At 47.8% G+C, this 27,242-nt stretch overlaps 1 protein-coding gene across 10 annotated transcripts in view; it reads left to right on the top strand.

The window, feature by feature from the left end:
• CAMK1D (calcium/calmodulin dependent protein kinase ID) overlaps positions 1–27,242 on the top strand; it is a 433,657-nt gene that overhangs the window by 155,028 nt on the left and 251,387 nt on the right. For all 10 annotated transcript variants that reach the window (XM_021063979.2, XM_084978725.1, XM_084978730.1 and 7 more), the window contains 1 exon segment: positions 21,380–21,511. In XM_021063979.2, the coding sequence (XP_020919638.1) occupies positions 21,380–21,511 (132 nt within the window).

Here is a 27,242-nt window from a genome sequence, read left to right as displayed (position 1 = left end):
GGGTCCGAGCTTGGCTCCGGGTGGGCTCTGAGAGCAGGCGGATTGCAATGCCTTGCAGTGCCCTTCGGCGGCCGAGTGTCATCCCCATCATACAGGTGGAACAACTGAGGCCAAGAGAGGGCACGTCTAAGCAGCCTCGCAAAATACCTCCGGTTCGTGAGGAACTTGGGCTCAGTGGGTATCAAGTCTCCTTGTCCGGGAGCCTGAGAAGGTCTGGTTCCCTCAGCCCGAGTAATGGTGCTTGTGAAGCCGGTGCTGGGCTTTTTGCCACAATTCTTTGTGTTTTTGTCCAAGTTCCCAGAAGAAAAAGGTGTCCTGTAACCAGTGGCCTGTCTCGCCTCTCAGAGAAAAACCCTTCCACCCTCCCGAACCCTGGCCGCAGCCCTCAGGCTCTGTCTGGATCCTGACTCTCCCTCCTCCAGCTCCAGGCACCCTGGCTGCCTTCGTGTTAATAAGCCAGGGCCCTCGCCAGCCCAGGGCCTTTCTTTCATGGGACCTTCTTTCTGGAAAATTCTTCTAGATATGCTTAGGGGGCAGGCAAGCCTTTTGGAACTGTTAACATTCAGTTTTCGGCAGAGGCATGTTCTGCTCCCCCCCCCCCCCCCCCCGGCTAGAAACAAACATGCTATTTATTTTACACCTGTCCCCCCTTTATATTTGTTTCTCGAATTTATCAACACTGGACATTTATTCGCTTATCATCTGCCTCCCCTCTCACCGGCTGGGAGCTTCCATCCACTTCCCTCTCGTGTCGCATGTCACAGCATTGTTCTTCAGCGGGGCCTGGCTGTGATGAAGTGGCCTGAGCTCTGTCCCCTCTGCTGGCTCACAGATACGGGACCTGTCCCCTGGGCAGCGGCTGAGCCTGGGGAGATTGGTCCCCATCCCTCGCCCCCTCCAGGAAGCGGTGCTTGTGCAGTGGGCCGGAACAGCTTGCAGCTCCGGTGTCTCTGCAAGCCCAGTTCATCTTCACAGGCTGTTTAAACTGTGGCTGGTCCCAGTGTCACAAAGGACTTCCTGCCGAGCAGGTGTGAATGTGGCCGGCTCCCCGGCCAGGCACCTGGGCTTCAGAGGGGCTGGCGAGAGGATGGCCCTTAGCCAAAGAGGTAGCTCAAGCACCTTAAGGGGCCACTATGGGGAGATTGGGGGGAGACAGGCAAGCCTTTTGGAACTGCTCAAGTCACTCGGCCCTGGGGAGTCTCTTTGTTTGGGGGGATCGACCCTGTTGTACCTTTCATTAATCTCAGAGTGGCCTGACCAGAACCGTGCAGTTGTCAGGGGCAGAGGGTCTCGGAGTTTCTCATGGATGCATCCATCTTGCCCAGGGGAAGACACATGTGTGGCTTGGCCCTTGTGGGAGAAGCCGAGCAGAGAGGACCAGTGGCCTTTCTGGGCGTCAGAACATCTGGGTCACGTTCCTGTCACTGGAGACTCAGTGAGAGTGGGCGGGGGCCCAGCAGCCCCTAGACCTTTCCATCGGCTCTGAGATGGCTCATCACCCCCGTGGAAAAGGAATTGAGAAAAGCCCAGTGAACAATGTCCGCGTGCTTCCAGCCTTCATTTTCCATGCAGAGGTATCTCAGAGGATGCTCTTTTGTTTTCTGGGTAGACTGCTAGACAGGTGTTCTCTTATTTTCAACCAGAGATAATGTCATCATCAGTGCCTTGCAGCAAATCGGTTAGGAGTCTGTGTGTGTGTGTGTGTGTGTGTGTGTGTGTTTGTGTGTGGTCGAATGGCAAATGAAGCTTACCAGCTACGCACCAGAGCCTACGGACCCATGCACTTTTCTTTCCACGCGGACAGTGTTCATGTGATGGCACCGTAGGAAACGGGAGCCCTTGTCAGTTGCACCGTGGGTTCTGTTCATGGGGAGATGCAGAATCGGGGGTGGGGGCAGCTCGGAAAGAGAAGGAATTAGCAGGTGGGGACCGCAGGAGTCAATCTTGAGTCGGCTGAGGTTTTGTAGATTCCAACGGAGTGGAAATTATTGTGTGGAAGTTTAAGGCATAAAGGCAATGAGGAGCTCAATTTTAAAACACGGAGGAGGGGCTTAGGAACACGAACAGAAAGTCCAAATTAAAAATGGGCCCGCTCTCCTTTAATGGAGAGTGTGGGTTCCTGGAGGGAGGAAGGAGGGCTTTCTGACTCAGTCTGTGAGATTGAAATGGACAAACACCGTCCGAAACTTGCAAGGAAACCAGAGTTATTGGGGTTCTATTCGTAGGCTCGCAGGTTAAGAAAATTTCAGTGAATTTACTCATCATAGCCCAGATGTCCATGGACACATGTGGGTGAGGAGCTGGTCAATGTTTCTTTGGGGAAATATGGTGAGAAAAACCTCCTCTAACTCTTTCTGAATTACGACCTTAACCCCACCTGCGGAGGTGGCATAGTTTTAAAAATGAAAAAGCATGACTTTGGCATCAAACTAAACTGAGTTTAGAAGGTCAGTTTAGGAGTTCCCGTCATGGCTCAGTGGTTAACGAATCCGACTAGGAACCATGAGGTTGCAGGTTCGATCCCTGGCCTTGCTCCGTGGGTTAAGGATCCGGTGTTGTGGTGAGCTGCGGTGTAGGTCGCAGACACGGCTCGGATCTGGCGTTGCTGTGGCTGTGGTATAGGCCGGCAGCTACAGCTCTGATTAGACCCCTAGCCTGGGAACCTCTGTATGCCGCTGGCGCAGCCCTAAAAAGGACAAAAAGACCAAAAAAAAAAAAAAAAAAAAAAAAAGAATGTCAGTTTAGTACCTGATTAGCAAAAAAAAAAAAAAAAAATTTTCAGCCTAGACTTGCATGTGCAAGTTTCTGGACCGAGGATTGAACTCACGCTACAGCAGCAACCCAAGCCTCTATGACAACACGGGATCCTTAACCTGCTGCACCACAGGAGAACTCCCTGATGAGCACAAAGTTTACCCTCATGAACTGCAGTTTTCTCGCTGTCACATAGGCATTATGTCTTGCAGGGTTATTTATAGGATTAGAAAACCATTGGGAAATAGTTTTTAAAGTAAGCTTTTAATAAGGTTTTAATAAGCAGAACAGATGCTGTTGATACTGGTGGAGGGGCTTATCTAGGTTAGGAAAGCGTCATTCTTTGCAAGACAATCTATCTTTCTGGGGAGGGGAGTTGTTCTCTAGGCTGAAACTTTATACCTACAAGGAAGCATGGAATAACTTGCATCTTGACCAGGTTTTATCTACACCCTAGTGTGTGGCTCTGCCTGCCATACATGCAACTTAGTGTTGGGAAGATGTGGAGACCATTTCATCTGGTTGGTGGAGGGAGATGCAGCCAGGTAGGAGCAATCGCTAAAATAAAAAGAAAGAGAAGGGAGAGTTCCCACTGTGATCCATGGGGATGCAGCATCTCTGCAGTGCTACTGGGATGCAGGTTGGGTCCCCAGCCCCGCGAAGTGGGTTAAGGATCCTGCGTTGCTACAGCTGGGGTGTAGGTCGCAACTGTGGCTTGGATCTGATCTCTGGCCTAGAAACTCCATATGCCGAGGGGCTGCCAAAAAAGAAGGAAAAAAAAAGGGAAAGAAAGAAAGAGAAGGGAATTTTCAAGGTGAAAATGTAGAATTTTTTTTTTATCATTCAGGGATATAAGTAGGGAAATGTTCGCCATAAATCAGTGTCCTGCATGGCAAAGCCATGATGTGTCACTTTGACAGGAAAGATGCTTATCTATCTCTGTTTGAAATGGTGTAAAAAATTGCAAAGAATTGCCTGTGACGTATAATATTGGATGAGATTGAGAATATCAATCAGCTCTGGGCATTTCCCCTGTTTGTTCAAAATCCACTGCGCTCAGTGACATGCTTCCATCTGCCACTGACCATGTCCACACGGTGATTGTATGTCCCCTGTCCGGTGGCGGCGTTGCATCCACTCCTCACGCCTGGGTTTGAGTCCTGTCACCTCTAGTCACTGGCTTTGAGATTCGGACAAGTTCTTGAACCTTGATGAGTTCAGTTTCATCATCTGTCAGAGAAGGATAAATACTAATAACGTAGATTTGTGTTTGAATGAGTTTTCCCTTTTCCTTTCTTTTTTGCTTTCTAGGGCCATATCCGTGGTATCGTATCCGTGGCATATGCAAGTTCCCAGACTAGGGGTTGAAATGGAGCTGTAGCCGCCGGCCTACACCACAGCCACAGCAACGCGGGATCTGAGCTGCGTCTGTGACCTCCACCACAGCTCAATGCAACACCAGATCCTTAACCCACTGAGCAAGGCCAGGGATCGAACCTGCGTCCTCATGGATCCTACTTGGGCTGTTACCGCTGATCCACGGCAGGAACTCCTGAATGAGTTTTCTATTGCTGGCAAAACAAGACTGCCACGCCCTCAGTGGCTCACAGCAAAAAAGATTTATTATCTGACAGCTCTCAGCTGTCAAAAGCTCCGAAGTGGGTGTTACTGGGCCAAAGTCGGGGTGATGCAGGGCTGCATTCCTGCTGCAGGGACGCGGGGAAGACTGGTTCTTTGTCTTTCTGAGCTTCTGGAGGCTGCCTGTGTTCCCGTTCCTGACCCTGTCTGCATTGCATCACTGCAACCACAGCTCCTGGAGTCCCATGTCCTCCTCGGATTCCGGCCCTCCTGCCTCCCTCTTAAAGGACCTTTGTGATGACATTGCACCCAACCAGATAGTCCAGGGTGCGCTCTCCATTTCAGGACCCTTAACCTCACCACAGTGGCAGAGTCCCTGTCACTGTGAAGCGAATTATCCATAGGTTGCAGGGGCAGCATGTGGACATGTTTGGGGGGCCCGGCTCTGTTACTGAAGACTGCTGCGGGGTGGCGAATGGAAATGGGTGTTACAGCTCTATGCACACACATGCACATAGACTCTGTTCTGGGACTGTGCATCCCGCACTCCCCTCCTGGGGACATCTGCCCCATTGTTTTGCTTTTGTCCACTTGCCTTTCTTTTCTTTAAAATTTTATAATGGTTTCTATTTTTTCCATTACAGCTGGTTTACAGTGCTCTGTCGATTTTCTATTGTACAGCAAGCTGACCCAGTTACACATACATGTACACATTCTTTTTTCTCACATTCTCATGCTCCATCATAAGTGACTAGATACAGTTCCCTGTGCTTCGCAGCAGGATCTCATGGCTAATCCGTTCCAAAGGCAATAGTTTGCATCTATGAACCCCAAATTCCCAGTCCATCCCACTCCCTCCCCCTCCCCCTTGGCAACCCCAAGTCTGTTCTCCAAGTCCATGATTTTCTTTTCTGTGGAAAGGTCATTTGTGCTGTATATCAGATTCAGATAGAAGTGATATCATATGGTATTTGTCTTTCTCTTTCTCACTTACTTTCACTTACTACGAGAGTCTCTAGTTCCATCCATGTTGCTGCAGATGGCATTATTTTGTTCTTTTTTATGGCTGAGTAGTATTCCATTGTGTATATATACCACATCTTCTTAATCCAGTCATCTGTCGATGGTCGTTTAGGTTGCTTCCATGTCTTGGCTATTGTGAATAGTGCTGCAGTGGACATATGGGTGCATGTATCTTTTTCAAGGAAAGTTTTGTCTGGATATATATCCAGGAGTGGGATTGCTGGGTCCTATGGTAGTTCTGTATTTACTCGTCTGAGGTACCCTCCATCCTGTTTCCCACGGTGATCATACCAGCTTATATTCCCGCCAACCCACTTGCCTTTGTTGACCTCCTACCATCTCCCTCATGTTTGTGTCTCTTTGAAACACACTCATGCTTCAGGGCTCATTTCAAATCCACCTTCCTCCGGAACGGCTCCCCAGATACGGAGGAATGAGCACCACGGGGAGGTTTTCTTCAAAAAGCTGTGGAATTTCTGCACTGGGGAAGGTGTCCAGGCTCCTTGTGGGCCAGGCGCCGAGGCTGAGTTCCGCCCGATTTGGATGGTTGTCCATTCGGCACAAGGATGAACTTGGTCTCTAATCAGATTGTCATTGACGTTTTGCCAGTAGGGTGTAGCTAGTGGGTCAATCCAACTCGAACATCTAGTACAGGTCTTTAATGAGCTGGGAAGTCATTTTGCATAGGTGATTATTGATTAGTTTGTCTTTTTCCAAGTTTTTCTCTGCCTCATTACATAAATGTTAATAGAAAAAGTGCATGGATTTAATTAGTAAGATGGGTAAAAAGTTAGTCACCCAACTGGCCTCATGCTCAGGCCACTCCCTGGAGGCAGCAGCATTACTTCTTGTCTGTCTCTCAGAGATTGTGTGTGCGTGTGTGTTTGTGTGTTAGGCAGTCTTGAACACAGTAGACACTTAACACCTGTAACTTTCCACGTCGCAGTGTATCTTGGGGATAAGTCCATGTCAGCACACATAAGTCTGTTAAGTATTTTAAGTGCCTGCATAGTACTCCGTTGTGTGTTACATAATCAGTGCCCTGTTGTCAGACACAAGCAGACTTCATTTTGCTGAGCTTCACTTTGTTGTGCTTCACTGCAATCGTTACCAAGTGGAGGTTTCGGGCAACCCTGCATCCAGCAAGTTTACTGGCGCCGTTTTTCCAGGAGCACCTGCTCACTTCCTGTCTCCATATCATGTTTTGGGAATTCTCACGACAGTTCAAACTTTTTCACTCTTTGTGTCTTTGTTGTGGTGATCTGCGATCTTCGGTGTCACGGTTGCTGAATGATGACAGTGCGCTGAAGGCTCAGATGATAACTAGCATTTTTTAGAAATGAATATTTTAACATTAAGGTATGTACATTTTTTTAGACATAAAAAGTGTGCTATTGCACACTTAATAGACTATAGTACAGAGTAACTTACGTGCCAAGAATTCATGTGACTCACTTTTTTTTTGCACTGGACCCAAACCTGCAATATCTCTGTGGTGTGCTGGTAGTAAGCATATTTCCTGTGTTTTGCTACTTTGAACTTTTATTGATTTTTTTTTAGCAGATTATAATAGGGCTATTTTATTTTTAAAAAGTTTTTTTTTTTTTTTTTTTTCTATTTTGGCCATCTCAAGGCACGTGGAAGTTCCTGGGCCAGGGATCACATCCAAGCTTCAGTTGTGACCTGTACCGTAGCTTCAGTAATGCCAGATCCTTAATCCACTGTGCCAGGCCGAGGATTGAGCCTGTGTCCTGATGCTGCAGACATGCCACTGATCCTGTTGTGCCACAGCGGGAACTCCAGGCCTCCTATTTTCTTTGTGTAGATACAGCCAAATGTCCTTTTAATGTGGTAATTATTATACCAATAAGGACTCTCTCTCTTTTTAATAAGTGAGCTTGAAAGACTAATTAAGGAGTACCTTGATGTGTGAGTTTGGTTGGCATAGAGCTTAAAGCGTTTCCCTTCAAGTTACCTGTTGATATATCTGCCTCAAACAAGAGTTAAAATAAAAGGAGTTCCCATCAGGGCACAACGGTCAACGAATCTGACTAGCATCCATGAGGATGTAGGTTCCATCCCTGGCCTTGATCAGATTAAGGATCTGGCATTGCCATAAGCTGCGACCACGGCGGAGGTCGCAGATGTGTCTCGGACCTGGCATTGCTGTGGCCGTGGCGTAGGTCGGCGGCTATAGCTCCAATTCGACCCCTAGCCTGGGAACCTCCTTATGCCGTGGGTGCGACCCGCAAAAGACAAAAAGACCAAAAAAAAAAAAATTATAATACCTTCTGGAAGGACCAGTTTCCTCTGTCCACTGGGTTCAGGAGTCTTCAGTCTTATGATGCCACTGATACATCATAAGCAAAGATTCTGCCCTGGACAAAATCCTAAGGAAATTGAGAGCAGGCCAAGCCTCATCTCCACCGTCAGCCTCCTCCAGCTCCCAAATATTGTTCTTCCCAGCAAAGGAAGCTCAGGACCCAGAATCATACCACCTGAGTGCCAGCAATATCAGTCGTTGGCTGTGTGACCTTCAGCAAGTTGCTTAGCCTCTCTGGGCTCCAGTTTCCTCATATATAAAACATGGTCATAACAGAACTTACCTCATAAGGATGTTGTGAGGATGAATTAATACTTTTGAACTGTGTCTGGCTTATGTAATGGTCAAGAAATGTCTACACTCACAATTATCAATAATGAGAATAACAATAACACTATTATAAAGGATACTTCAGGTGTTCCCTGGTGGTTCATCCGTGTTGTCACTGCCTGGCTCTGGTCACTGCTGTGGTGTGGGTTGGATCCCTGGCATGGGAACTTCTGAAAGCTGTGGGCACAGCCAAATAAAGTAAAATAAAATAAAATAAAACTTTGGAGTTCCCATCATGGCTCAGTGGTTAAATAACCTGACTAGGATCCATGAAAATACGGGTTTGATCTCTGGCCTCGCTCAGTGGGTTAAGGAGGATCCAGCCTTGCCGTGAGCTCTGGTGTAGGTCACAGACGTGGCTTGGGTCCCGCGTTACTGTGGCTGTGGTATAGGCCGGCAGCTACAGCTCAGATTTGAACCCTAGCCTGGGAACCTCCATATGCCATGGGTGCGGCCCTAAAACAAACAAAACCCCAAAACCAAAATCAAACAAACAAAAAGTAAGCTTAAAAGAGTATTTAAAATAAGAGCCCAGGGAGTTCCCGTTGTGGCGCAGCAGAAGTGAGTCCAACTAGTTTCCATGTGGATGTGGGTTCAATCCCTGGGCTCGCTCAGTGGGTCAGGGATCCGGTGTTGCCCTGAACTGTGGTATCGGTCACAGACATGGCTCGGATCCTGCATTGCTGTGCTGTGGTGTCGGCCAGCAGATGTAGCTCCGATTTGACCCCTAGCCCGGGATCTTCATATGTTGCAGGTGCGGCCCTAAAAAAGCAAAAGCAAATAAAAGAGCCCACGAGGGAGTAGGAGCGTTCCCGCCCCCACAGCCAGCTGGGATTAAGCATTAATGTCCATCTCAGCTTCGGGGGTATGGTTTTGCCCACTACTTGGTGGGGATGGCTCCCGGCCCCTTCCAAGGTTGTGTGTTCGGAATCAGGAGGATGCTGGAGTCGCCAGAGAAGGGGACATGAGTGTCCGCTGGGAATGGGAGTGAGAGAGGGCAGGGTCACTCTGCAGAGCCGTCCAAGGGAAGAATCTCTGTCGTCAGGAGGTCTGTGGGGGCTGCAGAGTCCCCAGGTCTGCATGGCTAACGGAGGAGTCTGGAGAAGGTCCTGGGACGTCCAGTTTCCTCCAAGTTACTACCTTGATCATCTAAGTGGAATATATTCTTGCAACAATTGTGTCTCTGGCCCCAAGGACACTTTATGGGCCTTTTAGTGTCCTTAGCCCTTGAGCGGTGGCTCCGGGGAGACTCTGTAATCTTTTATTCTGCCGCCTCCTCCCCAGACCAGGCTTCCGTGGATACTCCGTGTGGATGTGCCAAGAACAGAATGACTGACTCCCTCGGCTTCCAAGTCAGCCTTTCGCAAAGGGACCGGAGATGAGCAGATAAAATATGGGACCCCAGCGGCAAAGGGCAGGGGAAACGTTGTGCCGTTAAGTGAAGCGTGGTCTGTAAAATACGGCAGGAGGCATTCGGTTGGAATTTATTTCTCCTCCGCGTTTGGATCAGGGAAGCAATTAGCGGCAAAGGTTTTGCGCCACAGAAAACCCTTCAGGAGCCCAGGACGTCATCCGCGATGACAGTGCTGGTGTGCTGCCGCTTTCCCCTGTGACAGGCATTGTCACCTCCCTTTCCGGGGGTTTTAGACGCAGGGTTGTATTTGTAGTGAGAATGGATCCGGGCAACAGCCAGACTAAGCGGATGAAGGCTTAAGACCGTCTCGTCGTGGTTCTTGAGGCTGCGAGAGAAGGGGGCTGCTCATTGTGGAAGGTGCCAGTTGAAGAAGAAGAGGGGATTTGTGAGTGGAAAAGAAGAGCTATTTTTAGTAGGAGTCTCCCGATTTCTAGGCATAAATAACTAAACGCATGTTAAGAAGATAGCTCTCGTTTGAACTGGTTGGTGAGACACAGGTCTAAATTAGTAAGGGCCTGAGTTATGTGGTGGTTGTTTTTTAATGGCCTGTAACATATGAAAGTTCCTGGGCCAGGGATGGATGGAATCCAAGCCACATCTGTGATCTATGCCACAAGCTGCAGCAACGCTGGATCCCTAACTTGCTGTGCCACAGCGGGAGTTCATATATATATATATATATATATATATATATATATATATATACACACACATATTTTTTGGCTGTGCCTGCAGCATATGGAAATTCCTGGGCCAGGGATCGAACCCATGCCAGTGACCTGAGCTGCTGCAGTGACAATGCTTCACCTTTAACCCACTGCACCACCAGGAAACTTCCAAACATATTTGTTCTTGAAATATGTGAAAGCAAGACTTTTTGCTTTGCTTGCTTATCAGAGCTTTATTCATATTGGACATAGTTTTCTTTTTAATTTTAATATTTTACTGTAGTTGATTTACAATGTTCTGTCAATTTCTGCTTACAGCAAAGTGACCCAGTCATGCATATGTATACAGTTGTTTTTCACAGTATCCTCCATCACGTTCTATCACAAGTGATCAGATCCAGTTCCTTGGATATAGAGCAGAATTTCATTGCTTATCTATTCTAAATGCAAGAGTTTGTGTCTATGAACCCCAAATACGAACCCCAAGCTCCCAGTCCCTCCCAGCCCCTCCGCCTCTCTCTTGGCAACCACAAGTCTGTCCTCCATGCCCATAAGTTTATTTCTTTTCTGTGGAAAGGTTCATCTGTGCCATATATTAGACCCCAGATAGAAGTGATATATTATGGTATTTGTCTTTCTCCTTCTGACTTACTTCACTTAGTATGAGAATCTCTTAATTCCATGTTGCTGCAGATGCCATTCTTTTGTTCTTTTTTTATGGCTGAGTAGTATTCCATTGTGTTTATGTACCACATCTTCTTAATCCATTCATCCGTCGATAGACATTTAGGTTGTTTCCATGTCTTGGCTATTGTGAATAGCCATGGACATAGGGGCTCATGTATCTTTTTAAATTAACGTTTTGTCTGGCTATATGCCCAGGAGTGGGATTGCTGGGTCATATGGTAGTTTTGTATTTAGTTTTTTGAGGAACCTCCATACTGTTTTCCATAGTGGTTGTACCAGTTTACATTCCCACCAACAGTGTAGGAGGGGTCCCTTTTCTCCTCACCTGCTCCAGCCTTTGCTATTTGTAGACTTACTAACAATGGCCATTCTGACTGGTGTGAGGTGGGCATGGTTTTCTCTAGGTCAGTGGGCTGTATTAGTACAAGATGTCATCAGTGGTATAACAATTAGTGGTGATATTTAAATGAAGATTCTACTGGAAAGAGTTAACGCCACGTCTCAAATTGCCAAGTTTCTGCCTGGATTGTTGCTTAGACACTGAGACCCTCTGACTCCACCCCATTTGGATTCTCTGGGCTCAGTAAGACCACCGTTGGGGTTAGCACACAGGTTTTCCTATTTTAAGAATGCATTCTGCTCTGGAACAATATGTCTTAAAGGCACATACCTGTTCCTTGATTGTTTGAAGCCAAATATCACCAACTTCATTTTCTGCTGTTTAGTTTTTTTTTTTTTTTCATTTCTTTTACCCCCATCAGCCCTTAATATTGCCCTGGCCTGACACTGGGGAAAATAGTGGGCTTAGTGGGAAAGAACATTTTAATGTATCGTCCAAGCCCTGGGTCACGGATGTCTGTCCAGTTGCACGTTGCACTGATGGCAAAGGTTAGAGGCAGTGCTGTTTATAAAGTTAATAACGCCATCAATCTGATTTGTATGTAGAATGGCTCCAAAGCTTGGAGAGGCAGTGAGCCAATAATATGACTCGAAGCTCACAGGGCAGATCATTTCGGCACCATCTGACTATTTCTTGGTCTAATTTGGGATGGATATAATTTTATCAAGCGACTGCTTTCGTGTACTCTTGTGAATCAGAAAGACATCCTAGAATTCCTGATTCTGCTTGAAAATCAGAGGTTTTGCTGGTTCAGTTTTGAGGGATGTTTGGGGGAGCACGGAAAATATGCAAGTCACAGAACACTGTCAGAGACTACGTGCTGGTCCGTTTTGTGATGAAATTGTTGAAGAGTTTATTTTAAAATCGTGTTTGTTTAGAGGAACCAGAACATCAGCTCCTCTTCTCAGATACTAGTGGATATTTCTTCTTAACAACGGCAGGTTCAACCAAGATCATAGAAATCAGGAAAGCAGAACCAGAGAGTCTTTTTTAAAATTCAAGTTTAGTTGATTTACAATATTGTGTTAGCTTCAGGTGTACAGCAAAGTGATTCAGTTTACATACGTACCTAAGTGTGTATATTTCAGATTCGTTTCCACTGTAGGCTGGTGTTGTAAGATATTGAATATGGTTCCCTGTGCTATAGGGGAGGTCCTTGTTGTTTATCTTCTTTATATATAGTAGTGCCTATATGTTAATCCTATACTCCTACTAATGTGTCCCTCCCCCCTTAAATTCTTGTTTTTACTTTTTATGATGATAATTGCTGGTGAATAGGTGTGTTGTCCTGCGTATCTGTGGGTGTGGCTTAGTTCTGCATTCTGGCCCCAGTACATAGCAGCAGATCTAGAGGTAAGGTGCTCTGAACTGCTCTAAGAATGTTTTTCAACATTTAGAAGGTCCACGTCTAGCTGTGGTTCTCAGAACCCTGAACTGTTCGCTTTATGCTAGGGCATCTTCAGTGTCTGTGGATTTTGTGCTGCTTTTCCAGGGAGCTCAGGGAAAGAAGGACTTCCCAGAGCCGGTCCCACTTCTTTCTGGCTCTTGCATTGGTAACTTGGGAGTTGGGGTCATTTCCCACAGAGAGGACTGGGTGCCTTCCTCAAGTGGGCGGGCTTCCTAGCACAGGAGAGCCTTGGCATGAATGGTTCCCATCACAGCGCTGCCAGGGTTCCGTTCTTACAGCGGACTAGATAAAGCAAAAACAGAAAGCCTTTCAAGAGCCATCACTTCCGAAGTCAGAGCGTCAGTAGTTGTTTAGAATCCTTTTATCAATGTAGAACATGTCACATTTCCTCCCCCTCCCCTGCCAAGTCTTGGAAACTCAGCTCTTGAAAGATTATTTTCTCCTGGGTGCCTGACTTAGAGACAGAGGAAGGTACCTCCAGGTGCTGATTTGATTTGCTTTGAAATGTGGAAGAAACGGGGGATGGATTCAGCTTTTGTGATTTGTATGCCTTATCTTCGGGAGAAGGAAATATTTAGCATTTCAAGAAGAATTTTTTGTTGGACCTTTTCAGTAATTCATCAGAGAGATTTAATTTAGATGGAAACTTGGTGTGTTTTTTTAAAAAGTGCAGTCGTTTTCTTTAAAAAATCAAGTAAATATTGGAGTTCCCATCATGGCTCAGTGGTTAACGAATCCGACTAGGAACCATGAGGTTGGGGGTTTGATCCCTGGCCTTGCTCAGTGGGTTAAGGATCCGGTGTTGCCGTGAGCGGTGGTGTGGGTCACAGATGCAGCTAGGATCCCGCGTTGCTGTTGCTGTGGCGTAGGCCGGCGGCTACAGCTCCAATTCGACCCCAGCCTGGGAACCTCCATATGCCACGGGAGCGGCCCAAGAAATGGCAAAAAAAAAAAAAAAAAAAAAAAAAAAATCAAGTGTCTTGTTGCAACTTGGAAAAATGCAATTTTCAAGGCACTGGAATTTTTATTTCTCCCATGATGATGCATTTCCTAATGTCCTTTATCTATCGAAAAGTCTGCCCTCTCTTTTTTTTTTACTTCTGTTACCAAGAAGATGGTTTATATCATGTCATAAATTCATAACTAATGACCTCAGGATGATCCAACTGTAAGCATTCAGGCTCATCAGTGTGTGGTTTAAAATATATCCAGAAAGTCCCAGGAGCTCCCCAGGGGTCTAGTAGTTAGGACCTAGCGCTTTTAAGGCTATGGCCAGGGTTCAATCCCTGGTCTGAGAACTGAGATCTCACATCAAGCTGTTACACGCTGCAGCCCAGCCTCCACCCGATATGTATATATAGACTCAATGAACTTTTATGCTTCCGGGAAACTTTGGATTTCTCTCTGCATAGGCTTGCATAGAAGGCTAGAGGACTATATTACTCAGGCGGGAAGGGACAGTCTATTTTTCTCTACACTGAGGGGAAGGTCACTGGATGTATCATTTATTTTGTGGCTCTGCGGTGCGGGGGACACCCAGGCAGAGCCTCAGATAATGACAATCACCACGGCTGCCTTGGGCATCCGTGGGTGCCAAGTACCGTTGGGAACCGAGGCACAGGGAAGAATGACTCAGGAAGGACCTCTGCCTGCATGCGGCAAGCACACGAAGGACCGCGATGGCGAGTGTCAGTAGGGCAGTGAAGGTACCAGCCAAGCGTGTGAGCCTCAGGATGGGGCCTCCTTCTGTCTGGGTGGAAGACAGTTGAGAAGGCCTTCAAAGATGGGGAAAGAGATAAGCTGGGTCCTTTAAAATGTAAGTGGAGTTTTGCCAGATAGAAAGGAAAAGGGAGGATGGCATTTGAGGAGGTGGGGAGGTGGGCGGACTTGAACCCAGGCTGGGGTGGGAAGGGGCATGGGCGCATCTGCGAAATGTCAGGGGACCTTTGTGGTGGGGTGGAGGTGATATGTGCGTGGTGGGGTGCATTCGTGTTGGGGACGATGGTGCTCATGGAAGGTGAGCCTGCGCACTTGGGGTCAGTTGGAGGGAGCTTTAAACGCCATGGTAACTTGCAAAGGAGTTTAAACTTTATGCTGTGTACCTCAAAATTTTATCGGGATGGGGGAAGCCACAAAATCAGATCCTTGCTTTTGGCAAAGTCATTCCAGTAGCAGGTAGGAGATACTAGGTGGGAGGTGGGCTTTCTGGGGGCAGAGAGCCAGGATAGAGTCCTGGGGGCTGTCCTGAGTGAAATACCTGGAACTCGAACCAGGGCAGTGGTGTAGGGATGGATACACAGAGGGGCTGATGAGAGTCTTTTTAGTGGAAGACCTGAACGAACGTGGTGATGGAAATGAGAGAGAGAGGAATGAGGTTGAGTTCAAGGCTGGGTTCCTGAGTCTGTGGGGGCGGGGATGGGGTGGGGGTGGGGGGAGAGAAGAGAAAGAGGGAGGGAGAATACAGGAGAGAGAAGTTTGGGGATGAAGATACTGTTTTTGACGTGGGTTATGATGCTCTGGGAGCCTGGTTTTGGAGGGGGCAGGTTTGCTGGAGGGCACCGGGAGGCAGCCAGAAAGATGAGATTTGCACAGAAGATGAGATGAGAGAGGTTACAATTTAGATAAAATTTCGGGGGCGGTGAGAAGCTGGTGGTGTGGAAACTAGAAGTACCAGATTTGAGGCGGCGGGGGCGGGGGGGGGGGAAGGGTGGGGAAGGGCTGGGAGTGAAACCTCGGGGATCACTGACACTTGCTGGGGCAAAAGGAGCAGGTGGTGATGGCGAGAAGCTGGATGTGAAGGTGAAGGAGAGACCTGTGGTCGAACCAAGAAGTCGGGAGTTTCAGGAAGGAGGCCAAGGCCACCAGAAGGCACTCAAGAGACCAGTAGGATGAGCAGCAAGAAGGCGGCACTCAAATGAGCATTTGGGGGATCCCCACTGCCCTGCCCCCCTGGCACCCAGCCCTCCTGGTTCCAGCCAAGTGGCAACAAGGGGAGAAGCCAGAGCCAGGGATGGGAGTACCAGGCGGGAGCGGCCAGCGCACAGGCTGCCCTTTCAAGGTGCAGGTGTGATTCGGTCTGGCTGGAAGGCTCTGCCCTTCAGTTTTAAATGCACGCGCTTGTATTGGGCAGCTCACCCAGTGCAGCCTGCTTTGACTCCTTGTGTTTTTAAAATGTGGTAACTCTCTGTCCTGGCTTGCCTTCTTAGGAATGTATTTCCTTGGGTTGTCTGGAGGCTTTCTGGCTCTCAGATTGTTTTTCTTGCTGTCTTCTTCCCTACGACCAGCCCCTCCCCGTCGTCTTCTCTCTCCCTGGCCTCTCTCCCCCTCCCCCACCTCTCATGCACAGACTCACACCACTTCCTTCTGTGATTCCAGTGCAAGTGCCCCGACGCTCCATTCATGAGTTTCTGCTTCTGATGCTTTGAAGTAGCTTCCCTGGAACAGGGAAAGTGTCTTCCAGGGATTTCTGCGCATTAGCAATTCATGCTCATCTTAGAGCCCCTCGGAAGACCAGAGAGCTCTGCTCTGTCTTTGGGGAGCTGAAAGCCGGGGAAATGTACATTGTTTGGCTCAGTGCGGAAGCAAGGTGGATATGAACATCCGGTTTGGCTGACAGCTTACCCAGAGGCAGCGTCTGACGCTCCCTTGTGTCGCTTCGAGGGGCAGGCTTCCAGCTAGCAGCGTGCACCAGCCTGGCATAGCGTCTTGAAAAGGAACTGGGAAGGGTCAGGAAACTACCATTTCTTTTCTGACCCTGACCACCTGAGCATCGGTATCTTCTTCTGCAAAATAGAGGTGATGGTAGCTTCCTGCATGTTTCTTGGGTTGCTCTACGAATTGGATTCGTTGATATGGGCCAGAGCGTCTTGTAAATGTCAGGTGGCACCTCTGGTTATTCGAATAACTTCTTTCTCCTTTAGGGAGTAATGAGTGAGAAGGCTTATCCAGCTTCTCCGATGAGTTTGTCTCCAGGCAGGCCCCTTGAGTAGATCTAGGCAGACTTTTAATTATTTATGTATTTGTATTTTTTATTGTGGTAAAACATATATAACAAAATTGGCAGTTTAACCATTTTTTAAAAAGTTTTGTTGAAGTATAGTTATTTACAATGTGGTGATAATTTCTGTTGTGCGACAGAGTTGACTCAGTTTTGCACATACACACATCCATTCTCTTTCGGGCTGTGTTCCCACATCGTCTTTTCTATGACATCAAGCATCCCAGATATTGGGTCGAGTTCCCTGTGCTGTACAGCAGGTCCCTACTGGCCCGTCATTCCATAGACCTCAGTGTGCGTATGCCAATCCCAAACCCCCAGGCTGTCCCTCCCCCTGCACCTGTCCTCTTGGGTAACCATAAGTTTTGCAAAGTCTGTGAGTCTGTTTCTGTTCCCCAAATAAGTTCATTTGTATCCTTTTTTTCTGGATTCTACATGTAAGTGATACCCTATGATGTTTGGGTTGCTTCCGGGTCTTGGCTATTGTGACTAGCGCTGCTCCACAGAGATGCCCAGGAGTGGGATTTCTGGATCTTACGGTAGTTCTGTTTTTATTTGTTTGGGGAACCTCCATACTGTATTTAAGCCTGCAATTCAGGGGCGTTCAGTATATTCACACTATTGTGTAACCATCACTGTTTTGGTCTCCCAAACAATAGTGTCACCTTCCCAGATGGAAACTCTGTCCCTGTAACGCCCCATTCCCTCTGGTCCCAGCCCTTGGCCCCATCCTTCTACTGTCTTGATGAATGTAACTATTCTGGATTACTTCCTGTAAGTGGAATCAGACGGTATTTGTCCTCTTGAGTCTGGTCTAGTTCCCTGAGCATAATGTCTTCAAGGTTCATCCATGTTGTTGCCTGTGTCAGAATTCCTTTCGTTTTTTTGTGGCTGAATAATATCGCCTCATACGGGAATTCCTACTGTGGCATGATGGGATTGATGGTGTCTCTGCAGCACCTGGATGGAGGTTCCATCCCTGCCCGGCACAGTGGGTTAAAGGATCCAGTGTTGTCACAGCTGGGGCGTAGGTTGCAGTTGTGGCTCGGATCTGACCCCTGGCCCAGGATCTCCGCATGGCACGGGGCGGTCAAAAAAGAAAAAAAAATTGTATCATATGTTTATAACACTTTTCATTTATCCTTTCATCTGTCGATGGGTATTTGGCCTGTTTCTACCTTCTGGCTCTTGTGAATAATGCTCCTTTGAATGTGGTCTATAAATACTGTTCAAGCCCCAGATTTTGAGTCATTGGGGTGTATGCACAGAAGGGGAATTGCAAGATGATTTTCATTCTCATAGGATGGGAACATATCCTTGGCTTTGTGACTCTACGAGGTAGCTGTCGGTGGAGACCTTGGAGGGGTGGATCTTTTTAAAAAATTTCATTTATTTACTTATTTTTTTTGAGTACTGTTGGTTTCTAGTGTTGTGTCAATTTCTGCTGTACAGCAAATTGACCCAATCACACACACACACACACACATTTATATATTCTTTTTCTCATACTATCTTCCATCATGTTTTATCCCAAGAGATTGGCTATAGTTCCCTCTGCTATACAGCAGGACCTCATTGCTTCTCCATTCTAAATGTAATCATTTGCATCTGTTAACCCCAAACTCCCAACCATCCCACACCCTCTCCCCTCCCCCTTGGCAACCACAAGTCTGTTCTCTATGTCTGGGAGTCTGATGTTCTGTAGACAGGTTCATCTGTGCCATATTTTAGATTCCACATGTAAGTGATAGCAATGGTATTTGTCTTGCTTTTTCTGACTTCATTTAGTATGAGAAGCTCTAGTTGCATCAGTGTTGTTGCAAAGGACATTATTTTGTTCTTTTTAATGGCCGAGTAGTATTCCATTGTATATATGTACCACATCTTCTTAATCCATTCATCTGTTTGGACATTTAGTTGCTTCCATGTCTTGGCTATTATGAATAGTGCTGCAATGAACACAGGGGCGCATGTATCTTTTTGAATGAAAGTTTTGTCCAGATATATGTCTAGGAGTGGGATTGCTGGATCGTATGGTAGTTCTATAGTTTTTCTGAGAAACCTCCATGCTGTTTTCCATAGTAGTTGTACCAGTTTGCATTCCCACCAACAGTGTGGCAGGGTTTCCTTTTCTCCACACCCTCTATAGCATTTATTATTTGGAGACTTACTAATGATGGCCGTTCTGACCAGTGTGAGGTGGTACCTCATTGTAGTGTTGGCTTGCATTGCTCCAATAATTAGTGATGTGACCATTTTTTCATGTGCTACTGACATGGATCTTGTTCCCCCTTCTGGAGGACAGTTGGGTGGGGCGGGGGGGTGTACGAAGCCTTCCACAGTTCTTTCCATGTAAGACCCCTCCCTTGGTCCACATCAGACAGAGGTGAGGGGCAGGGATGGCCCTGGGCTGGGGATTCCCTGAAATGGCTATGAATTGGGTTTTTTGGGCAAAACCATTGGCAGTGACCAGACGCCACTGGGGACGTCTGATTCCGTATATCACGCAGTGATAGATCTATCCCGGGCTTTTATGTATTTCTATTCCATAACTGCTGTTCTCGCTGAGTCTGGAAGGTTGCTGTCTCTGCAAGGCAGAGCCCTCCCCTTGGCCAGTGGTTGTGGATTCGGATGGAAGATCTTTGCTCTGACAGATTCCATTCAGTTCTTTCCAGAAATGCTTGTCTTCTGTCCCTCAGGTTTCTGCCATCAGGTACAAGCTTTGACATAGACGGGCCTCTCTGGTGAGAGTTAATGTTCTAGAAGGAACACTTGTCCCGAAGACTCACAGTTAATTCTACTGACTTCCTCTCACTAGGAAGGACTTTAAAATATATGTGTTATAAATGTATTTACATTTTAAATATATTATACAAATATGTATTATATAACACATTTATTAATATAAATATATATTACCTATATTAGATATTATATAATAATTATAAATAGGAATGCATTTATATACTATAATTTATTGATATATGATAATATATTAATATATATTATATGTATTATAAATTATTATATACAATTTCTGTATTAAATATAACTATATTATTTTATATTTTAATATTTAATTTTGTATAGTTATGTACAATATATATTATATAATTATATAATACCATAATACATATATATTCTATAATAGTATGTAAATATAAATATTAGTATATAAGTTTTTATATATTAAATATAAAAATATATTTATATAAATATAAATATATAAAAGTTTATGTTAAATATACATACATTTATATAACAAATTAATATATAATTATATATCAATACCTAAAACATATAAGTATATTAATATAAATATATATTATATAAAATGTATGATATATATGCTTAAAAATACATGTATGTATTTGTCATCCTTTGGTCCAGATGCAGGACAGGTGCACACCCCTGTAGATGGCAAAGGAGAGAGAGAAAAGCCTTTTCTCCTCACTTAGGCATCACTTTGACGCTGGCTGAGGAACCGAGGCCCTGGGGCACCGGGATTGGGAAGACGTTGGTCCTTCTAGTGGTTTCTTTAGATGCAGGAGGGTTTGTCTCTGATCGTAACCGTTTAGGAGCCGTGCTTAGAGTCTCTCTGAGGAAATAAGAGTCGCTCAGAGTCTAGGGACAGAGACTGTGGTTTTCCCTGGCTGGAACTGCACAGAGCCCAGGGAACAGAGGTCAGCAGCGGGTGATGGTGGGGCCTGTTTTTGTTGGACACAGTAGGGCCTCTGTACCCAGCCCGAGAGCCCGGCTGGGATAGAGGAGGTGGCAGATGCGGGCCCAAGGGGCTCTCTGGCCCCCGTGTCCTGCTCACATTTTCACTGGGGTGCTCTGGCCTCACAGACTTCATTTCTATTTTCAGGCAGGCAGGTCTCCCCCACTCAGGGCATCACGTGTGTTTTTGTTTGGTTTGGTTTAAAAGAAACACAAACTGCTTACTGAAGACGTGCTTGGCCCTGGCGGTGAATTTCACCCAGGTCAGTACCGTGTGTCACAGTGATGCACATGTTAATTACACCTCTACCTATCCATGAGAATTAATTGCAGGTTTGTGATGCTGTGACATTCCGGGGGGAATGAAACGGTCTGGGAGGGAGTTCCTGCTGTGGCACAGTGGGTTAAGAACCTGACTGCAGCGGCTCTGATTGCTGTGGGTTAAAGGATCCAGTGTTGCTGCAGCTGTGGCTCAGATTTGAGCCCTGGCCTGGGCACTTTCTTATGCTACTGCTACAGCCATTATTAAATAAAAAAAAAAAAGTTATGGCCTGGGAGGAAATCTAGAGATTTTAGTGTTACCTTGTCATCTGCTTGGGGTGGGGGTGTTGACGGCTTCAGGTGGACATGGTCTCTCCTGTAGGAACCTTTCTCCAGCTTTCCTGTTGCTCCCAAGTGATTGCCACACACTTGTCCTGCAGGGTGGCAGGTGGCACTGGGAGGTGGCCACACCAGGTAGACATTCCTGTGTCCCTTTGCAAGAGGTCACATTTGCCTGTGCCTACTCTTTGTATAAAGAAGTTTGGTTGGGAGTGTGGAGGATGAAAAAGTCATATAGGAGTTCCCCAGTGGCCTATTGGTTAAGGATTCGTCATCATTACTGCTGTGGCACAGGTTCGATTCCTGGCTCAGGAAATTCTGCATACCACAGGTGCAGCCAAAAAAGAAAAAAAAGGTCGCACAAATGCTAGGAATTGTTGTTGTTATCACTCAGATGTTTTAGTGTGATAAGAGGAGCCATTGGGAAACCCCATATCTCTTGAATCTAAGCTGCTTTTTCTCCCTCTTTGTTCACAGCGGGGCGTTTTCTGAAGTGGTCTTAGCGGAAGAGAAGGCAACTGGAAAACTGTTTGCGGTGAAGTGTATCCCCAAGAAGGCGCTGAAGGGCAAAGAAAGCAGCATAGAGAATGAGATAGCCGTCCTAAGAAAGTAAGTGCCTGGTGCGCTGGTCTTCTTACCGCACCACTCGGCGGATGGTACCCGTAGATGGTGCCTGTGGGTGGTGTCCATAGATGGTGCCATGGGTGGTACCCGTGAATGGCACCCATGGATGGTGCCTGTGGGTGGTATCTGTGGATGGTGCTCGTGGAAAGTACTTACGGCTGGTGCTCTGGTGGTGCCATGGATGGTACCCATTGATGGTGCCTGTGGATGGTACCTGTGGATGGTGCCTGTGGATGGTGTCCATAGATGGTGCCATGGGTGGTACCCGTCTCTGATCCGAGGGAGGGAGAAGCTGCCCAGAGGTCGGAGAGGGCCACTAAGGATGCTGGCTGTCAGTGGGGGCTGGGCTTTCAACCCTGACTGCCATTCACGTCATGCATCCAGAGCACTTTCCGTATTATACATCATCTAAAGTTCAAGACAGTCTTTTGAGGTCATTGTTCTTTCCAAAAAGCATGGCAGTCAGGTGGACTCGGTCTGGACCTGAGACCTTGCTACTCTCTCCAGCTGGGTGACCGCGGGCCGGTTCCTGAGCTCTGCGCCTCCTCCGTGTAATAGTTAATAATGCCCATGAGGTGTTCTCAGGAGTAAGTGAGGTGGTGCTTTGCGCATGCCTGGACAGCACCTGCTGCACAGTACGTGCTCAGGGAAAGGGTTGCTGCCATCGCCACTGCCACCAGTACTATGCCTGTTTTCTTTTTGTGGTTGCTTTATGGTATACGAAGGAGGTAAGGCTGACAGCTGGAAGTCACGTCTCCATCTCCTTGCAGCTCAGATGTGGCACAGCCTGGGAGGCCACCCCACCAGTGTGCCTCTCACAGTCTTTGATGGGTCTCTGGCTCTGTGCCACCCAGGACACCCGGCGCCCAGCAAGTTCTGGAGCTCGCTGGTTAAGTGCTTCGTGTCTTCATTGAGTTTTATTTTGCTCCCCGTGTAGCAGAACCTGATTAGGGCTCTGGGACAGTTCCCACATTGGCGGGGGGCGGGGGGCAGGGTCTCCCCAAAGCAACAAGCAATTCTTGGTTGTCAGCAGGGTGTCCGAGAATTCAGTTCTACACTGTGGACCTAGAGATAGAATCTGATCCCGCGGGTAAGGGGCTCAGTCCCATGAGCTCACCACCCACCTCAGGCTCCTGCCTCCAGCTCAGGTTGTTACCTGTACTTCCAACTCACTGGCTGTCAATCAGAGGTTCCGGCCACCCCCTCCTGGGGTTCAGTTAATTTGCTCGTGTGCCTCCCAGAACTCAGGGAAACCTGTTCGCTCACTAGATGACCGACGTGTTACAAAAGGCTATTAAACGATGAGACGCAACAGCCAGATGGAGAGATTCTCCGGCGAGGTGCTGCGCAAAGGAGCGTCTATTCTTCTGGAGTGTGGGGACGGCCCAGGGGTCCACAGAAGCGTTCTGGGTCCCCAGTGGGGAAGCCCTCCCAAAAGGGACAGAAAGCTGTCCTTTGGGGTTTTTATGGCCGCGTCACCACATAGTCATGGTTGATGAAGTCATGGGCCATAGGTGACTGACAACCTCTAGCTGCTCTCCCCTCCCCAGAAATGGGGTGGGGGTGGGGGTTGGGATCGAACTGAAACTCCCAGTCCTCTAACCACGTGGTCGGTTCTCCAGTCCTCCAGCCCCCATCCTTAGGTGCTTCTAAAAGTCAAGTCACCTCATTCACACGTCAAAGACACGTTTGTCACTCTCAACCCTAGGAAATTCCAGGGGTCGTGGGAGCTCTGAGCTGGGAGCTATGGACAAGACTGGATATGTAAGAGAGATATCTTGGTCTCGGTGACCAAGTACATCTTTCTTATAAATCGCAGTGTCGAAGAATCAAATCAGAATCATGCCTCCAGCATAGGGACACTCATGTAACCATTGTGATCTGCCTGGACCCACCCAAAAGATAGTGTCTCCTTGGTGAGGTGTTTAGGCTGCTCCCCACATCACCGCAAGCCGTGCCTCTGTGTCTTACGAGGTGTAAGGGAACAGACCTCTCTCTGGGCCCGCTTTTGCATGATTGGAGTGTACCTGAGCATTGTGGCACGAAGTTTTTAAGCCCTTTGGTAATAAAAGCTGTTAGAAATGTCCTTACAATTTTGGGGGTTTGGGATCAGCGCCCAGAATGCATCCCTGGGCAGATAAGCAGAGCAGAATGGAAACAAGCCTTATAGAGCCTCGAACAAAATGTCACACTCTCCCCATTCTTCCTGAATAAGCCATTTCTCCCACTTTTGTCTCTCGGGGACCAGAGGTGCCCACTGGCTGATGCCTTGCGGCCATCAGCACAAACCCCGCACTGCTGAGGCTGGGACCGTCCCGTCCTGCAGCATATGTGGTGTGTGTTCCAGAACAGATGGGTCTTGATGGCCTTTTAGTACAAGGGTTTTCTCTTAGTATTTGTTTGGTTTCTAGGTTGTCTCTTAGGGACCCAAAGCGTTTCAGGTTGTCCTGTGGAGAACTGCATGAGATGATTCTAGGGGAAAGAATTTGGGAAAACAAATCTCTCCAAGTCCATTCGCATCAAGCAGGAAAACACTGCGTTAATGAAACATTTATTTAAATTGCTCCTTCTCCAATATAAACTCAGCCCTCGGAACAGAGGGCATGGGCTGGGTGGGCTCAGAGCCTTCGGGAGGTTCTTCCTGGGCATCGGAGCAGCCTGCTGCGGAATCAAGAATGGTGCCTTTATTTTCATGTGTCTCCCTCCTGGGCTTAGAAGCCACAAACCTGGGGAGATCCGTCTTTACTTGGAGTGTTATTTTCCGTCTACATGGGCAGGGGGAGCAGACGGAGCCTTCATGAGCCCGTCCGGGTTCATGCCTTGGTCCTTCTGTTTTAAGTAGTGTCACCACCCTGGACTTTACGCGGACGATACGCACTTCTAGGGAGACAGCATTTGAAAGCAGGGGAGGGCCAGGGATTAGAACTAGTTCTCACTCTCTGCCGCTCAGGTGCCTTGACGTGTGACCCTTCCTTCAGGGATGGAAAGTAGTGAAATGATTTCTTGGAACAAGAGGTGCTGTGTCTCCTGTACTGGTTTCTGTTCTGGGTCCTCTGCAAATGATTTACGAGTGGAGTAAGGGGCAGTTCCGCATCATAAGCAGCCGGAAGCAAGTATATGGGTTGTAAAGAAAAGAGTTTGGGGAATTTCTAACGTGGTGCAGCAGGCTCGGCGGCGTCTCTGCAGGGCCAGTATGCAGGTTCGATTGCTGGCCTGGCACAGTGGGTTAAAGGATCCAGCATTGCCACAGCTGTGGGGTGGGTCGAGACTGCAGCTTGGATCTGATCCCTGGCCAGGGAACTCCATATGCTGTGGGGTGGCCAAAAAAAGAAAGAAAGAAAGAAAAAGGAAAATAGTTTAGGAACTATTATTAGAAGCTACCCTTGAGGAGTCCCCTTGTGGTGCAGTGAGTTAAGGACCTGGCATTGTCTCTGCAATGGCTCGGATTAACTGCTGTGGTGCAGATTCAGTCCTTGGCCCGGGAACTTCCACATGTCACAAGGGTGGCCAAAAAGAAAAAAAAAGCCGCCACTGAGACATTCATCCATTTCACTAACAGTATTAGATTCCTCTGTATCAGTTGGCACTGCTTGGCACTGAGGTTGAAAAGCCAAGATGAAATTCTTGTTGTTCAGGCGCTAAATAAGTTCAATAATGTTAAAGATGCTGTGTGAGAGGTCTGACCAGGGCTGACTGGTTCTTCCTTTGGGGTGGGGCATGAGGGAAGGCTTCCTGGAGGAGGCGGGCCCAGACAATGGCTATTTTCCTCTGAAGGCAGAAAAGCAGATGGATATTCCAACCAGGAGGAGCAGCACAGACTGTAAGGAGGTGGGCTGGTGTGGTGGGAACTCCGTGTAGCTCAATGGACCAGGATTCAAGGTGAGGCATGGGCTACCTGAGCTTGGAGAGGCTGGACTCTGGGGGGCTGTACATCTCACTCTGTCCTGTAGACAGCGGGAGCCTTGAAGTGTTTCAGCAGGAGGAACAGTGTGATCAGGTTTGTGTTCTGCAGGTTATTGTTGCCGAACTTCGAAGCGAACATTGGAAGGGGCAAGACTTGCTATGGGGGAGCAGTTAGGAGGCCGTGGGAGGCATCTGGGAAGCAGTGCGTTAAAACAGGAGCTATGGCTTGGGATGGAAGAAGCAAATTGGAATTCCAGGACTTGGATTTGGGAGGAGTGGGCCGAGGATGGAGGGGGAGCAGAGACTAGGATAACTGCTGGGTTTCTGATTGGATAACTGGGTGGAAAGGACCCACATTAACTGAGAGCAGAAATAAAGGAACAGGAGTTCCTGTTGTGGCCCAGCAGGTTAAGAACCCGACATAGTGCCTGTGAGGATGGGGGTTCGATCCCTGGCCTTGCTCAGTGGGTTAAGGATCCGTCCTTGCCACAGACTGTGGCCGAGATCATAGGTGTGACTCCAGTTCAACCCCTAGCCTAGGAACTTCCATATGCCACAGGTGCGGCCCTAAAAAGGGAACAAAAGAAGAAATCGAGGGCCAGGAGGGCAGGGAGGCGTTCAGATGTAGACGGGCTGGTCTTGGGATCGGCCAGGTGAAGAGGACCAGGTGACGATGGAGGCCTGGAGCTAAGCTGTGACGGCCGGTAAAGGTTTCTGAAAAGACACATTCAAAAATCTTTTGGGGAGTTCCCGTCGTGGCGCAGTGGTCAACGAATCCGACTAGGAACCATGAGGTTGCGGGTTCGGTCCCTGCCCTTGCTCAGTGGGTTAACGATCCGGCGTTGCCGTGAGCTGTGGTGTAGGTTGCAGATGCGGCTCGGATCCCGAGTTGCTGTGGCTCTGGTGTAGGCCGGTGGCTACGGCTCCAATTAGACCCCTAGCTTGGGAACCTCCATATGCCGCGAGAGCGGCCAAAGAAATAGCAAAAAGACAAAAAAAAAAAAAAAAAATCTTTTGGGGAGTTCCTGCTGTGGTGCAGCAGGATCAGCAGCATCTTGGGAGTGCTGGGAGGCAGGTCTGATCCCGGGCCCGGCACAGTGGGTTAAAGATCCAGCATTACTGCAGCTCTGCCTTAGGTCACAACTGCAGTTCAGATCTGATCCCTGGCCCAGGAGGTCCGTAGGCTGCCAGGGCGGCCAAAAATGAAGCAAAAAAAAAATCTCTTTTGTTTTCCGTAACTAAATCATTGTAGACGGGGGCCAAAGAGGCCTGCTTTATTCTGAATTCTGCCGCAGACCATGGTCGTTGGTATATTTCCACGCTAGCTTTCATCCAGGGAGGCCCATCTGGGAGACTGCTCTGCCACACGCCAGATTCATTGCCTGGTGCGAGATTGATGCATTTCATTGAATTAAAGTCATGTAGCTAATATATCCGTAAGAACATCTTTCTACTCGCTCTGAAAATAGTTCCAAAGTGCATTCCCTGCTTGCTAAGTGGAAATTAAACCAAGCTCGGAGGGAGTAAAAGGAGGCAGGCCTCAGGGTGGGCAGCTGCTCGGTAGCAGAGAGATGCTGGAGGACCGGCAGGGGCAGGAGCTGGGTGGTGCAGCACCAGCTTTCCCGGGAGGCACGCTTAGCTCCGGGCCCATGAATGGAGTGTTTAATGCAGTCTGTCACATCACCAGTGACATTGGGTTGGGTTATAGAGCTTTTTTTGTTTTGTTTTGTCTTTTTAAGGCTGCACTTGTGGCATATGAAGGTTCCCAGGCTAGGGGCTGAATTGGAGCTGCAGCTGCCGGCCTACACCACAG

This window comes from Sus scrofa, chromosome 10 (assembly GCF_054392235.1).
Source record: "Sus scrofa isolate SSC_HxYL_T2T_F1_AM1 chromosome 10, Sscrofa_HxYL_maternal_Yorkshire_Landrace_v2.0, whole genome shotgun sequence".
In the NCBI taxonomy this organism is placed as follows: Eukaryota; Metazoa; Chordata; class Mammalia; order Artiodactyla; family Suidae; genus Sus; species Sus scrofa.
This window is presented reverse-complemented; position numbering and strand designations above follow the sequence as displayed.